This window comes from Tachypleus tridentatus, chromosome 12 (genome assembly GCF_004210375.1).
Source record: "Tachypleus tridentatus isolate NWPU-2018 chromosome 12, ASM421037v1, whole genome shotgun sequence".
NCBI lineage: Eukaryota > Metazoa > Arthropoda > Merostomata > Xiphosura > Limulidae > Tachypleus > Tachypleus tridentatus.
Window position 1 is genome coordinate 193,238 of NC_134836.1, and position 18,124 is coordinate 211,361.

The 18,124-nt window shown below is 32.0% G+C and overlaps 1 protein-coding gene across 1 annotated transcript; it reads right to left on the reverse strand.

The window, feature by feature from the left end:
- Window positions 1–338: 338 nt before the first annotated feature.
- LOC143235835 (spondin-2-like) lies at window positions 339–16,858 on the reverse strand. The gene is made up of 4 exons (XM_076474061.1): window positions 16,557–16,858; window positions 6,963–7,174; window positions 3,918–4,488; window positions 339–2,649 (listed from the first exon to the last, which is right to left on the reverse strand). The coding sequence occupies exons 1-4, from the start codon at window positions 16,786–16,788 to the stop codon at window positions 2,444–2,446; spliced, it is 1,221 nt and encodes a 406-aa protein (XP_076330176.1). The 5' UTR covers window positions 16,789–16,858; the 3' UTR covers window positions 339–2,443.
- Window positions 16,859–18,124: the final 1,266 nt, after the last annotated feature.

An 18,124-nucleotide genomic window follows, 5' to 3' on the forward strand; every position in this document is an offset into this window, starting at 1 on the left:
ATTTACAAAATCTTGATTTACTTGTGGTTCAGTTTGCTAGAATTTGTGTTTCGATACTGGCGGTGGGCAGCGCTCAGAATATCCATGGTATAGTTTTGTGCTTAATAAGAAATTAACAAATAAAAATCCTGGCTGTAATGAGTTAATTATATATATGAATCCAGGACGTCAATCGAAACAGCAGGTAACATATGTTTAGTTTCCTTTAAAAGTTAATACTGTCAGTGTTCTCTAAATGTAAGTCTATAATGTAAATGCATTACAGAAAGTTGTAACTTCTAAAGGTCAAAGCATAAAGTAACCTCAGAACTGAGGATATACATTAACTTGCAAGCAGATTTTTATGCCAGGTTATAAAAGAAAGTTTATTATTCAAAACAAAATAAAGTATTTATTCATATAAACAAATCCATGTAGAAACAATGAAACAACACAAGTCAAATTGATACTTAATCGCTCGGAAAGAGTACGTGATTGTTTTATGGTCTGTTGACGAGATGTCTCAACAATCAAAAGTGATGCAAAATAGAAGTCCAGTGTTTAAAACAACAGTATAACAATCACAGACTTTCTTTCCTTCTTCTTCGACAGGTACAAAAAAAAAAACATTAAAAATCTGAAGCTTACAAATTACAGTTTTCCTTAATACAGATTTTTTCTCATTGAATTAAACAAAAATGTAATCTACGTTTTTTAGCATAATTTAAGCAGCTATCCTGCTTACAAATGCTTAAATCATCATTCTCTGGTGGTTGTCTGAGTCTTAGCTGTATAATCATATAGATGTGTTAAAGAAGAACGATCGTTGTTGATGAAGAATTAACGTGTGATCTTTAAATTATAAAAAAAAAATTCAGGATATATTTTTAACTCGTCGTCAACTTTAACCCTTAAACAGCTGAAATGTTCTAGGTGTGTTTGTATATGTTTTCTTGTAGCAAAGCTACATCGGACTGACTGCTGAGTACATCGAGGGGAATCAAAACCCTGATTTTAGTGTTGTAAATCCGTAGACTTACCGCTGTATCAGCAGGGGACATGTTGTAGATAGCAGCATCAACTGATGATGGTCGCCGTTTTAGGGTTAAGTATACAAATTAAAACTTACAATGTCTTTATATATATATATATATATAAATGGCCATTTTGTTCAAGTTAGCCACTGTTTTATTTCATCACTGTTTGTTAGCCAACAGGTGTAAATTGTATATATATTTCATCTGAATCTCGTTACTAAATACTGTTCTGTTGTAAAACGTAACGTACTCATTACTATTTAGAGCAGTTACTATATCTTAAAACATGTTTGGTTTACAATCTCATCAAAGAAGTTTTATAACATGAAAGTAGTAAAAAGAGCCACAAAATATACAAATATACACTTTCAAAACTGGGTAATTATGTAAACTAATGTTTCTTAGATTTCCAACACAAGTAGGAAATTTATAGCTTGTTACTTTTAACATTTAAATGAACATTTGGAAAAGCGCAAAATGAACCTTAATAATACCTCATAAAATAATGTAAACAACAAATTTTCAAACACGAAATATGATAATTTTTTTCTACCTGAAACGTAGAAATTAATTCAACACCTAAAAACTGTTTGTTTTTTGGTAATAACTAAGTTAACTGAGAACAATCAACACAATACAACTATTAAAGTAAAAAAGACACTAAAGCATTATTAAAATGAAGTAACGATCACTGTAAACGTTTGGGCCGTAAATGTATACCAGAAAAACGCAATTTATACATGCATTTCATAAAAATGATACAACTGAACTCCATAAACATCTGGACAGATAATTAGTTGACAGGAATAACTGAAACAATAAATACATGCTAAACTTTAGTTTCCAAATCAAACAACTGTAAGATTCCTTCAAACAGAAATATATACACTCCACTCAATATGTCCATTATTTTCAAAGCAGTTATTATGTTTTGTTGCAGAAAAACGTAAAACTCCTGTAATATTTTGAAATAGCACCAAAACCAAATTAATCTAAAATACACATAATAGTTTTTAAAGTGATTCATATACAATTTTTTGTTAAGATAAACCAGTACAACGTTAGTTTAATCTGAACATCTTAAATAAAAAAAAAAAAGTTAAGAGATGTTTTGGAAATTCATGTTTGTCATGATTATTAACAAGACTTCATAATTTGTGAACATCGATCTTTAAATGTACGCTGGTAATGTAAAAGTTTAGTAAATTACGTAAATGTGATCTTAGAAAATTTACCACAATTCTCAAAATAAAGAAGTCTCGCTGCCATGCGCAAAAAAATTATTAACTCTTGTTTTATATGCAGCTTCTGTACAAAGAGAAAGTGTTTTAATTTACACGCTGAGGCTTAAAATTAATGTAGTTAACTCCTCTGGAAAATATCAGTTGTGTGATAATAAGCTAAACATGTTTTTCTTTGTTTTGTTTTCACCAAAAGAAATGTCTTTTATTTCCCAAACGACAGTTTCTACTTCCCCGACACCATCGTGTTTCCTGTAAGAGTGGACAAGGAGACCCTCCACGCTTGGCGTGTCTGATTACTCTTCTCGTTCGAGTGGATTTGCCAAAACCACAGGTCTGACTACATGATGACCATTCTGACCAGTCGCTGACCTTGCAGGGACGAGGTCTACCTACAGGACGTGTTAAAAACGTAAGTATATATATATATATACATGTATAAACATTTTTCTTTAAATATCACTACACTTATGTCGCTATTAAAAGAGAATTGGGTGGGTTTTGAATATCAAAGTAACAAGTCACATGACAGCTACATTCTATAAGAAATCGTGGTATAACATAGCATGTAACAGAACTACATTTTGATAACTATTGGCGTTACGTAGGTTGTGTGATACGACCGAAAACTGATCGTTTTCAGTAAAGGCATTCATACTTGTTCAGATCAGGGATTTAGGTTTTCCAAAAAAAGGATCTCCCTTGTACTTAATGACGTTAGAAAACAAAAAAACTATTGATACCATTTAGAAACAATGTTTGTTCACAAAGAAACCTGCAATAAGTCATATCCCATTCGGGGTAAACAAAGGTAAGTGACAAAAGTTATAGACGTGTCCCCGCAAGAATTTTCGTCTACAAGCAAGGTCAAAAGGTTAGAGGTTCACCAAAGTAAGGATGGCTTCCAGTAACACCTACCCTTACAATAGTATCGCAACTACAAGCAGAGTCAAAAGGTTATAGATTCATCAAGGTAAGGACGGCTTCCAGTAACACCTACCCTTACAATAGTATCACAACTTAAGATGTTGCAAAATGAAACGGGAACTCATATTTTTCCATACGAAGCGCCTATTGGTTTCTTTGCAATCGGACAGTTGAAACAGGAGATGGGAAACCGTCTTCCTCATACATTAGATAGATAACGGTATTTCTATTTGGAGAAATGGTGTGCTCTGTATGTAAAACATCACGACAACGCCTTTTGTTAATATAAGCTATAATGTAGAACTACTGTCAAACTGCAGATGATGACCGGAAGTGGCGACATGGACTATAAAAACATTGTGAGACACTGAAATTGTTTTAGTATAATGTACTCAACCAATTTGTTTTACTTTTACTGAGCACAATACAGCTCCTTTGGTAAATATATAAACGTACAAAAGTAAAATGCAAAAATGAAATTTCTGTCACTAATCATTTATTATCTTTAGCTAAATGAGATGTAACTATAAAGAAAAGACGCTCAGAAAAGTAATAAAAAAGAGTAAAATCAACCTATACAAGTATCTAACAATACGAAAATAAAAAATTACGAGAAACAGTTCATTGTGCAACTTGTTATTATATTAGCAAATCTTCATTTAATCATTTAATACCTAACGCTTCAAACCTTCTTCCGCATAAGAAATAATAAATGAGATGTTTCTGAACTTACGATATGTTGAACGGTGTGATGTGGAACGAATTCGGAATCCTCTTCTTCTCTGTTTTACTAATTCTCTCAGTCTTTCGGTTTGACTTCTTGCTGCATCCTCTGTTTCTTCATCATTTTCTATGATTTTAATCCTAAGACCATTAACGGTCCCTTCATAACCGACGGTGTTGGCTTCCATTATAATAACCTCTTTCTCTAGTTTATTTTCTTCTGATTTCTCTTCGTCTTCAGTAATGGTTTTATTCTTCACATGAGAAAACACTTCACTTAATTCATAGACTTTAGTTTTGGTGAATTGGAAGAAAGCAATTCTGGGAAGTTTATTCAACTGAGGGTAGTAGAAAGAATTAGCTGGATGACTGGGATGTTGAGAAGTGATCCGAGAAATTTTGTTTCTGGGTTCTGTCTGCCAGTTTGGAGCAGTAAAAGTAAAGCCGTTGTCGGTTCCAGCATCTAAGGGATCGACATCCAATATAATAGTGTCTACCCACTTACCGTTCACACATAACTCAAAACTGTCCACTCCAATGAACCAGTCAGGGCTTGGAATAAGTCGAGTTATCATGGATACCTTCAATAAACAAGTAAAAACTTATCATTGTAATGTAGAAAATATTAATTAGTAACCCAAATAATAATAATTAATAAGCTTGATGATAAGCACGCACTTTTCGTATTGTTTAATTATTCTTTTACAATTATTTTAAAGACATACCACTTCTATTATTATGGAAAGCTTCTTGAAAAACAAAATGTGCAGTAAGTTTACAATATTCGAAATATTTTGCAAATGAAACATAATATAAAACAATTTTGAAAAGAACGAACGTGTAAGGATATTTAAAATGTTTAAAACGTTACCGTAAATTCATATGAGTATGAAAATAAATTTCCAGTGCGTTTTAATGCTATGATAAACTTACTATGCATTTAGCTAATAGACTGCCAGAAGTTGGCATTAACAGCTGAAACATTTGTAAAGTGATAAATATCATCTGATTTTTAACTAGTTAAGTATTCAGTTACGTTATGATATATTACAGTTTCTCTGATCGTTTTTTTCTATAAAACTGGTTACAGCGATGGATTAAGAGTCGTTTAAGCCCCACACGATAGGAGAAGAAAATCGCTCTCCTGCCATTCCAATTGTAGATATATTGACCTAAAGCGAACGAAGTCAACTTAAATGTCAAATTCATAATGTCAAGCGTATACCTGTGAGAATATTTTAATGATATACATAGCCTTGTAATATTGAAAACAATACAGTAAACCCATGAACGTGTGGAAATACATTTTATTCACTCAAGGAGACAACTTGTATAAAGCTAGGATTTCTTTTTATGGCTTATTTATATCTGAGCTCGTCGGTGAGTTTCGAAAAGTGTAGCTTTCGAAATATGTCACAGTTTATGTTCGTTATAGACAGAGTGTTTTGTCGGATTTATCCTATTTGTGTTATTGAGCCACTTTCTATTCGTTTTAATTTCCAAAACAATCGCTACAGTTTGATACCACTACAGACAAATATATTCTCAGCGCTATCTCAAGATTAGAACATTTTTGAATAAGAGCATGTCTGTGAAGAAAGACAATAATTTTTAATTCCACTGATTCTGTTGGTTCAGATTGTGTAAATGAGCGTCAAAGCTCTGGAATTGCCAACGTGGATCAATTATTTCTCTATCTAGATTTTAATATCGTTCAGAAAAGAATAGATGAAACATTTGCGGCTTGAATGATTTATTGTCATGAAAGACATCCAAATTTGGTGGAAACATCTTTATATGCATTAAGATGGTATTTCAATTCAGTGACAAGTTGGTCGACCACACTAAAAATACTTCAATTCTGAATTTATCCTTTGATAGTTGTATGGTATCCTCTGTATCTCGATCACCATTGCGACAGCTATGCAAGACGCGCTTCTGAGCTGAACTATACTCACTATAACACTATAACCATGAAGTTCAGCGCCTATCTTCGAATAAACCAAACCTTGTCCTCTGATATTCAACATTTTAAGTTATTTAAAGTTAAATTACGTAAAATGAATAAAAATATAATAGAACTTTCTCTCTAGGTACGCTCGTGCGTAGTGTATTTCGAGAGCGTAACATGAGCTGCACATATTCTAATGATTTATGACTTATAATGGTCTCTATATTGGTTAAACACGGTTCAATTGGTTATAAAACAGTAAAAGGTAAGTATACATAAATTTATACTGTTGCGAGTTTATAACTATTTAGAATAAACAAATGTAGCTTCATGCTATAACTTGAAATCATTCTCAAAGAAAACAGTGGTAATTTAGAATTATTACGATTTTGACTTTGGTGGTCATGAGTTCGGTCAAATTGACCGGCAGCTCTGTATAGAATTAGTAAGGAAGAAATAAAATATTAAGGTTTACTTATAAAATGTTTGAAATATATCTAAGCGATATTAAAGATTATACAATTGAAATTCGAAGCTTTTGAAACGAGGATAAATATTTTTTGCACTCGGACTAGTTAAGGAAAAGAATATGTATATTCATAGCAAACATACTTCATTAAAATCACTGATTTTTTGTGTAAGAACGACTTATAAGGTTCACTAAACATCTATCAAATGTTCTGAAGATACACATAGTGTATGTATTAAAAGTTATAGTATTAAAACTATATGTTGTCCTCCAGTGGCTCAGAGGTATGTTTGCGGACTTAAACGCTAAAATACGGGTTTTGATACCAGTGATGAGCAGAGACAGATAGCCCACTGTGTAGCTTTGTGCTCAAGTCAAAACAACAACAACAACTATATGTTAGTATGAAATTGCCATGTGGTCGGTCTTTCGAACCGAGTCCGTGTTGAGAGAGTTAACATAAGATGTTTATAAATTTTATCTGATTGATGTTTGTTTTGTTTTCTTGTCTCTGTATGGGCCTTTGACGGTTGTTTAAACCGCTCAAGCCTTAATTCATCACTGACTGAGTGTTAAAATTTAACATGAAATTTCAATTCACAAGAGATTTGTGAAGTGCCGTGAGATTTTATTACCTTTGAATGGTTACCATCAACAAAAAACTCGGCTTCAGTTCGACCAACTCCACTGTTTATTGGAGGAGCAGAAAATACGTCATAAACCCCACCTTCACCTTGAGAAAACTGATCTAGTATCTCTGAGTGTCCTTTTTCTGCAAACGATTTGATGCTATCAGTCGCTACCTCTCCAAGTCTCCATAGCTTGTAGCTGCTGTTGTGAGAGCGACCTGCACAAGTAAACGAAAAGAATAGACAATGAATTTGTAAATAATAATGCAAGTTAATTACAAGAACAACACTATATGAAGTCAATTATGAACAACAGAATATAGTATGAAATTGAAAATAAATTGCAACGTTATGGCTGTACAGAGGAAATTTGTGTAGAGAAAATACTAACTCATGCTTCAGTTTAATAACAAGCTAGAGAGGTCGATAACACATGTTCTCTTTCTCTCATTTATCACTCTTTCCTCTGATATTTGCTTAAAGGTTCATTCTATCATGTTAGAAAAATATGTGCATTTTTATCTTCATGTAAACTGAAGTTCAAAAACGTTTACTAAAGTTAAGAAACAGCAACGACAAATAGAATAATGTTTGTTCTTTTACAGTGTTTCGGGAAAAATAGTACAATTTCTTTGACTCATTTGGTAGATTGTGATTTGAATAGTTACAAATGCGTACTGCTAACAGCCTTCGCGCTCATGTTATCCATTATGAAACTGTTCATGTAACTACTTTTTCTCCCTGATACTCTGCGATTTCGTTTGATATTTTGGAAACTATTTTCACACTTTGTTTAAATAGTTTCTATAGAAATCAATGGAGAAATAGATCAACTCTTTAATCTAAGAAACAAATAATAAAAATTATTTCACATGTTGGCCAAGTATATTTATTGACTATCTTGAGTATCCTCCCCTGGACGGAAGTTATGTAAATTAATGATTAATGAAAGATTATATTACAACATAAAAGGTAGCTTTCCTTGTATTTAATTGTAAAACACCCACAAAAAACTAAAAAACACCCATAAAAAACTAGAAACCACGAATTTGTAAGTGTATCCTCATAACCAATTTGGTGGAAAGTTACCTACTGGAAGTGAGATAGTGTTAAAAAGTACAAAAACGCCCATAAAAATCACAAAACTAAAAATTTGTATGTATCTCCACATGGACCCAATAAACTTCCATACCAAATTTCGTAAAGATCTATTTACAGGGGGCGAATTAGTTACATAGTCATAAGATACACAGTAGTATTACATTTATATAGATTAGAGACCAACCCAAATCTATTAATGTGACGGCGTAACCTCGTAAAACACTAAGCTTGTGACTTAAGACACTCAGCTGATGAAGTAGTCACGGTCCTTTCTTTAAAAATTACAATAGTAATTCCTTTCACTAGCCTTATACAGCATCATCAAAGACAGTTATATAGTTTGGCATTGAAAATTTAAAAGCGTTTTTTGTTTTCGAATTTCGCACAAAGCTACTCGAGGGCTATCTGTGCTAGCCGTCCTTAAGTTAGCAGTGTAAAACTAGAGGGAAGACAGGTAGTCATCACCACCCACCGCCAACTCTTGGGCTATTATTTTACCAACGAATAATGGGATTGTCCGTAACTTTATAATGTCCCCACGGCTAAAAGGGCGAACATGTTTGGTGCGACCGGGATGCTAACCCGCGACCTTCATATTACGAGTCGCACGCCTTAACACACTTGGCCATGCCGGGTTATTTAAAAGCGACAAAAGAACCTACAAGAGAACAAACACATTTTATTCACTTAAGAAGACAACATGAGTTAGTGGAAATGCGAAATGCTAAATCTTATAATTACAGTCTACGGTTGGTGATTTAAAAAGAAAAGCTTTGTTCATACGTTTCATCCTTTTTGTAAGCGACTGGTTGGAATGGAAGTAACTGTAAAAATCTTTAGCTTAACATCTGTACGATCACTATATCCAGTGATAATTAATCTGTTTGGATAATGTCCCGCAATTGTGATAGAATTTCGCTATATATTTGTTTGTTTGTAGTTAAGCACAAAGCTACACAAGCTATCTATCCTCTGCCCATCACGGGTATCGAAACCCAGTTTCTAGTGTTATAAGTATGACGACTATATTTTTGATAGCTGTAAGGAGTGAAAGTGAGATCATAAGGTTACTTTTTTGAGATTTCAAATTTACAAAGTTTGTGGCAAAATTGCATATTTTTCAACTTCTCTTGAGAGTGAAGAGACTATTAAAGAAAAAGAAGTAAAAATACTAATTTTTTATTGTTTAATAAGTGGTTATAACTTAATTATTTAAACATAATAAATGAAGTAATTTTATTTCAATTTAAGTATCTGAGAATTATATAATGAAACACTTTCTGTTGTATTATGTTCCGCATTATCTCAATGCTTTAAACTTACAGTGAAAGCGTTTAAAATGTCACTGAAATTGCTAACTTTGCCCATAAGGCAATGAATAATTTGTAATTATTTTCAATTAAGAATATATAAAGAAATGTGGATCGCACAGTTCACTTGAGTTCTAATTTCCAGCTGACATATATATTGACCAAAGCATATCATTGAAATTTGATTTTTAGTTTTAATGATTGCCGTATTTGATTAAATAAACTAAAAATTCTCATGTTTTCTTAAGTATTGAAATTTCTCTTCTATTATAAACGTAAGCATGCTATCTATAAGTGGTATATATTAAAAATGTATTTATTTAAACTACGGTTCCACGCTGGTTCAAAGGTAACTTTACGGATTTACAAGGCTCAAATCACGCGTTCGATTCCACTCGGTGGATTTAGGAGATAGCCTGATGTGGCTTTGCTATAAGAAAAGATATATATACACACACGTATTTAAACTACGAATGCAGCAGCATCTACATATGTTTAAAATTATAGAATTGGTATAGTACGGGCTTGATTACAACAGTGGGAAAAGTTGCATATTAGGAACATACAGAAATTAGAAAATAAATGTAACAAACATGAAAAAAATTTAAACAAGATCCAAAACGGAAAAAAAAAAAAAGATTTTTCAAGAATCGTTTTGAGCAAATGTCCTTCATCAGGCTTAACCAGCTGAAGTTCATCTTTCCGAATTATATGTTTTTTTTTTCTTCAACTCTGGGCTTCTGTTCAAATAAGTTTAGTTGCACACAATAGGCATAAAATATAACCTAATCTCAATATCAAGGTGTGCAGTGTCATCTTTTCTTCATGACGTCAATCCTAATCTTAACAATGTAGTAGGCTAATTAGTCAATTAAAAAATAATTCATTGTTGTTTCGTCTTATTTAATTTAAAGGTATTCATTCAAATACTTCATTTCAGCTGAGCAATTAGTGTCGTATATTTCATATAAAGACTGGTATTTGACGAAAGAGTAAGTGGAACATGAAACAAAATCTGTTTATTTGATATATATGTTAGCTTATTGTCATCGGCAATACTACAAATGTTTACATGTTAGAAATAATTACTAGAATGCTAACTTCGTTACGTAAACAGTCCTTTAAACTTCAGAAATCATGAATAGAATACCAACTTCCTTACTTTACTCGTGAATAGGAACAAGGTATTAAAGGATGACATGTAACGGTTATCTGTGCGACATTTGGGTTGGAACATTTTACAAAACTTTCGAGTAACAAAGATGAGTAATACTATAGGTAATTAACCTTAAGTTCAAATATATAAGGACATACTGCTGTGCAAATGAAATGATTTTCGGAGGTCATATTAAATCAATCTATATGCGGACCCCGTAAGGAATATCTAGAAACAAAAAAAAATTAACATAACGTGAAAATAAATGTTTTTCAGTTGTTTTAGTTGATCTCTATAGAAAATATCAATTTTTTGGAAACGTTTAAGCTTAATAATTTTATACGTTTTCTGTAGACCACAACATAGCTTTCGAAATCTAGATACTGATTAGCTGATTAATTAATTAATTTTGTGATTTATTACCGATTCTAAGTTCTTATTATCAACATCATATTTGAAATTCAATGAAGATTATGACTTATCTACAAGTCGTCTGTTAATGCGGTTTCTTTATTTTTTAAGATCTAATCTATACAATAGGCCAGATGCGTTAGGTATCTAACCATGATTTTAAGAGTTATTAACGCCACATTTTTCCTTCTTCTGTCCAGTGAACATAATTCGTTTATTTCCTAAATTTACGTCAATAAATGCTATTTACATTTAATCTGTATATAAAAATGATAATCTGACAATATTATCTGGCTGAAAAACTGTAAAGTAAAATCAATAACAATAATATCCCATTTTTATCATTCTTGACTTCTACAAAACTAGAAATAAAAAAACATAAAGAGTAATAATAAATATTGCATCTCTTATACATTGTATGTGTGATTTCTTATAGCAAAGCCACATCAAGCTATCTGCTGAGCCCACCGACGGGAATCGAGTCTCTGATTTTAGTGTTGTTAATCCGTGGACTTACCGCTGTACTAGAATGGTTTTTTTTTTATAGAGTGCAGATATAATTGGACTGCAATATTATAGAGGGTTGATATTACATAGGCACAGCCACTCTATTTAATTTATGAAGACTACATGACTAATTCAAGCCTGGTTTGAATCTGTGAGAGTTATAGTTTATGCAGTTATTTTAGGCTTTTCTTCATAATTTTAATATTATATTTTATTTAAAAAATTCGCAAAATATTTGAAACGCTTATTGACAATCTCTGAGTTTAAAAGTATTTAAAATAAATTATTATGCGTTTTGTTTTCTACCCTCAATTTTATCCGTTGTAAATAGGTTTTAAACTCATTGATATTCACTAAAATCATTTGATAATTGTTTTGGGCATTAGACATTTATCAAACGTTTTAGTTTACTTTCATAGCTAACAAAACGGAAAAGTTAAATTTTAAAACTGTTTTGGAAGTATTTTTAAAACACTTATATAAAGCGCCCCGGCATGGCCAAGCGCGTTAAAGCGTGCGACTCGTAATCCGAGGGTCGCGGGTTCGCATCCGCGTTGCGCCAAACATGCTCGCCCTCCCAGCCGTGGGGGCATTATAATGTGAAGGTCAATCCCACTATTCGTTGGTAAAAGAGTAGCCCAAAAGTTGGCGGTGGGTGGTGGTGACTAGCTGCCTTCCCTCTAATCTTACATTGCTAAATTAGGGACGGCTAGCACAGATAGCCCTCGAGTAGCTTTGTGCGAAATTCAAAAACAAACAAACGAATGTAAATCTATAGTAATAAAATATTACATATGTAATGAATACAGTTGTACACAGAAAAGAAGTTGTTTTATTTTACCAGCTTAATTGTTTGAGAAATGGTTTTAAACTTTTATTAATCCAACCACAATTATGATGTTTTGTCATACGTCTATTTTAGTGATGTTAACAAGACGTTGTATCAAAGTACCCCCTTTTCCTTTCTACTGATAATTCAGTTTGCGTGTCATCCTTTCGACACATCTGTGAAACCTTGAGCGTCTAACATCGTTTGGTTTTTGTTTTTTTGTTTTCTGTGATTATTATTATTACTTAATCTTCGAAGATCCTTTTAGTGCAGTGGGAGTCTAACAACTTAGCAAAAGAAACAGCAGTTAGAATGAGCGATTATAGTGTCAGAAGAGACTGCTTGGCGCCTACAAAAGAGTATGGTTACGAGTTTTTATGTACTAGAAACCTTGCCAAGAAAAATACGATGAAACAAATTTAACAGGAATATTTTATTTTAAAACAATAAAAAACAGTAAAATTATAAAAAACAAATTAAAAACTTGGGGCAATGCTAAATGTTTACGCTAAAAATGAGACTTCTTCAATAAACTTTATAGATTTCAAAGGTTCAGTGGGTTATATTAAATCCTGCAAGAAGAAGGGATGTGCTTCGATCATAACAGTCTCATGATAAATTTTCTTTCAATGAAAACTATGCTGCAGGAATTCTATATGTCATTGAGTCTACAAAGAAGAACTGTTTTCGAGCTTCCGTTTCAATAGTCTGACTGCACAGAAATTCATTTGGCCGTGCGTTTGATGGATTGGTTTCTTTCGAATTTCGCACAAAGCTACACGAGAGCTATCTTCGCCAGCCATCTCTAATTTAGCAGTGTAAGAATAGCGGGAAGGCATCTAGTCGTCACCATTCACCGCCAACTCTTGAGCTACTCTTTTACCAACGAATAGTGGGATTGACCGTCACGTAATAACGCCTCAATGGATGAAAGGGCTCAGGTTACGCTCGTCTGATGAAATGTATGTAATAGCGTGAAATATTCGTTTCATTCTTTAACTTTAGAGGTACAGTCGAAATACTTTGTTTTGTGAACTGACCTTTATATTCGTAGATTCTCTCTTGTTATGATGGCGCACTTTTCGTTTAATGGCTGACATACTGCTTATTGCAGGTCTTTTTCTAAATGCTGAGATGCAAAAAATGATTCATATTCCTTTGCTTTACAGTGCCATGAAGTATATATTCAAGACTGCTCAACTCATTAGATATGAAATTACAAGTTATGAGTACACTTTAATAAAATCCTCAATAACACTACTTATGTATGTAAGATTATGTACATTTCTAGTATTGAATTAGTGTTATCTATACAAAATGATAATTTGCGATTCAATATGTAATGGTTGTTGGTCATTCTCTACTTTTGCCGCTCCTTATTAGGATATTGCGTAAGTTATTATTTGTCATAGCACTCAAATAACATGCTATTTATACGTGTACTTGTCGTGGGCAGAGCACAGACAGCCCGTTGTGTAGCTTTGTGTCTAATTCCAAACAAACAAACATAGAAGTAATAAAAAATGTGGTCTTACTTTTCTCTATTTCTTAGATTCAAACTCAAAAAAGCTGTACTATAATGGTGTATGTAATATTGTTTTATATTTCAATCAAATAAAGGATAATTCTAACCGTATAAAATGACATAAAATAATGAACGCAGCAAAACAAAATTTTAAGATAATCTCCTTCTATATACTAGTTTTAGTTTAGTTTCATTTGTAGATCCAAAGAGCCTATGTCTCAGAAATAATTATAGAAACGGTTGAACTATTCCTTAAAATATTTTTTTTTCAATTAATGAATTGAAAATATTTATTTTATGTAAAAAATCTAAAACCTTAAATAATATGTATATATATATCGCTTTCAAGTTAAGCGTTTTTGGCTATTTAATAATGTCTGAAATTAGTAATACATACAAAATGTAAATATACTTTACTTGATAGTAGTGTTACATTTATTACTGAAGAATTATGAGAATTTTTCCGACGAAAGAAAACGTGTTTCCACGTGTTTTAGGTGCTAAGTAGGGTGACATTTCGTTTCATAGAAATGAAACTAAAATAAACACAATGTTAAAAACAAAATTTCGAAACTGAACGTAAAAGTTGGTAACATGCTATAAACTTACAATTTATGATGTATTTTATTTTTAGTTTTTATCTTCTTATGTTTATCTTTTTTTTATTCTTATATTAATTTGGGAGAGCAATCACCTCCTTACAACTGTCTCGGACGTTGTGGGCTTGAGCACCCACATCTCGTTCTCCTAATTTCTAATCTTCTTATATGAGACTAGTGTATTGGAGGTTAAAACTGATAGACGGTGTATCCCCACCGGAATGTGGGTCCTACTTCTTCAGTCCTTTCCAAAACCGAGGATACATTTTATAATCCCACGTTGTAGCTTGTACCCTAGGATATTTTTAAAAATGCAGCGTATTTTGTTTAATTTTAATGTGCTTATGGTTGTAATACATATATATATATATGTATATATTCACATCATATGGATTTGAATTATGCAAGAAGTCTTTACATAAAGTAAAAGTAAATGGTAATAAGTTCAGGAGAAGCAAGAAAATAAATATATCAGTTGATTTGATCAATTATTTCACAAAACTCATTTTTAAAGTACCCTCATTATGACTTTTTAGATAAATGTTTTACGGTTGTTACATCATCATGGAATAATTCCTACAGAAATAGTAAGAACAGAATGTGAAGGAATAAAATCTGTCACGTGATCAAAGCCGCAAATATAGATCCATTTTGCTCCAGAGTTTCACTTCTTTATCCCCCAGAATGGACTTACAACTCTTTAACGCAGTGGACACAGCAGATAGCCTGTTATGGTTTTGTTTTAAACACTTTGTTCTTTCATATCCTTAAATTAACTGTTATTTCGTAAAGTGTTTTGGGCGAGAATATCTGGTTTGCGATGATTAAAAACAACTTTAGCAGTCATATTTTCTATTAATATTAATAAAAATGAAATTAGAGTTAGTTCAGAATGACTTCTTTTACTAAATCTTCAGAGGGTTACAATTGTAATCATAGCGATTACTGAAGACACTAGATGTTAAAAAAATATATTTGAATTATTGTTCTTCTTTTAAAGATTTAACTGTAATCGAACCAGATTTTTTTACGATGTGCAAAGCGAGATGCTACTTAGTGCAGGCTGTATAAATTTTCAACATGAGGCACCTTAAACACACTAGTCTAAGATCTTGATTTCAAGAACATATCTTTCCTACTATCTTGTTTGCATATTAGTTATCCCAAAATTTATTTCCCTTTTTGGAAAGTTTTTTTTTATTTACCTATAATATACAATATGACACGTTATTTGAAATTAGAACATAAGAAATTAATCAGTGTTGATTTATTTGTAAGTTTTAGCCTGGTATTATAAACACACAGCAATAAAAAAGCTCTATTAATTATGTTTTCATGCCTGATAACGACTGAGCAAATATATAGTTTCAAGAACAAACTAGGCAAAGCTGTTTATATGCAGAAATGTAAGTTCGCTAGTTCTAACAAATAATAAATTCAGCGATCCCAATCGAATTGTAATAAACTAACCCAACGGAAATACGGAACATAAGATTATTTTACCAAACGTTACCATTTTAATTACCGATAAATCTTATAAAGAAAGGTTGTAATTCAAATAATTCCTCACTACGCTTTACATTTTATAATCTTCTTTCCATTTAAACCTGTTCTAACATTCTTGTACTTTTAACACTTGTATGTTATTTTTTATTTTGTTGTTTCATATAATCTGATAGTTTTATAAAGATTCCTGTTTCATTTGCATTGCTAGTTATAGTATTTGTGCTATTCTGAAACGTCTGTTAAACATGGTGTATAATATATATTTTTGTGATCAAGCCGTTTTAGTAAACTTTCTAAAATCATCTTGAAAGAAAATACATACAAATAGAAAGTTGGAAAATTCTTAATAACTAATATTTGAAAAATTTGAAAGCTATTTTCAGAATAATTTTTACTGTTATTCAAAACTTTGTAAACATTTCTTATAGAAATAAGTAAAATTATTGGAAACATAAATAACATATAAAATGTCACAACCATCATTTATACATGTTTGCTATTGTTAGTACAATATTTCTTTCTTGCGACGCAGAATTCATGCTTGGGAGTTCTAAACATATGTAAAAAATGTCTTATAAAAGCTTCAGTTTATATGTGTGTGTGTATAACGTGACGTAAGGAAAATACGTAATTTTCAAGACTTCTCTAATACTTACCCAAGGTTTTCGACCATTGAGCGTGAGGTCTCCACTGAGGATACTGTTTCGGGAACTTTTCCTCTGACCACTCGGTGACCAGTGACATCTTATAGACAATAAGCTTGTCTTCCGAACAATACCGAGAAGCTTTAACCACTACGGCAAAGATACATGTTATTAACAAGCCCCATTTTACTGGCCTCTGTCCACTTGTACTGTGTACCATTTTGTGTGAAATGGACTTCTTCATTGCCTTATTAAAAAATCTTGGTTTCTTAAGAACCAAAGAGAATGAATGCTCATTTATAGTCTCCTTCCATATAACATACAAGTTACGTCAAATCTTGATGTAATAAAATAATTGGTCAGTTTAAAATGTTGGGGAGGAGTATGCGTAAGTAGCCCCACCTTCTCAATGTTTATTAGGAAAATGACCCACTAAACGTTAGTCCGCTAGAAGAAAGGATGGGTTAAACTAAGGAAACTAATAATACAGTTCTACTAACCTAGTTTTAAAGTTCAAGAATAAAATTATTTGCTTGTAATTAAAGTAGATAAAAAATAGATCATCAAGCACCAGACAATCGTATTGTCTTCTGTTTCTTTCTCTTAGATAGCGCTGGGTTGAATACTAAGAATGAGATCACAAGTCAGATCATCTTACGTTTAAAACCATAGCTTGAAGAAAAGTCTTTAGTTAGTCTGAAAACATGGAAGAATTTCCCTAGAAAATGTTAATGCAGTATAAAATATACATTAAAATGAAGAAAAAAGCTTCAACATTGAATCAGCATATTTTTTATCTAATGAAAATTATGTTTAAAGTTTAACGTTTTGTCTTCTTAAAATAATTATAAATAAAATGGATTATTCACAATTTATAAAGGGTATGAAAAAAGTACACGTATTGCCATCTTCCGGAAAAATTTGATATAGATGCATCAATCAATGGCTGCATAGATTGATAAATGATAGGTGACGCTACAACTAGGACGCACGCAGGAAAACGACTATGAGGAGGCGTAAGTATATCTTCTGTGACACAGAAACATAGTGACACTGACACTATTCCTTTGGGTGTAGAAAAACGATGTTGCACACTGAAGGTTGCTAGTTGTACATAAATTGTAGGTCATAGAAGAGTAAACTGCATATATATGTGTCATAAATACTAGTCTCTAAATAAAAGAAAATTGACTTAGGATATTTATATATTGGAAAAAAGGTTAACAGCAGATGCAAATAGGCCTAAAAAGACATACGGCACATAAAGAAAACATTTACTATAACTTTTGCATGAAAACGTGGTAACTGAATATAGACTTTAGGCTGGAATAAAGTAACATACTATAGATAACAACGATAATAATAATAAATATTGCTTGCGTATTATGTGTCTTACAAAACTGATATCTTACTGTTCATGAATTTTATTATAGTATAATATTCTTACCCATCTCTTGCAGGTGTTTACTTCCATTATTATTTGCTGCAGTAGACAATATATACACTGCTGGCCAAAATCTTAAGGCCAATTAACACGAAGAAAAAATATGCATTTTGAGTTGTTAGACTCAACCACTTAT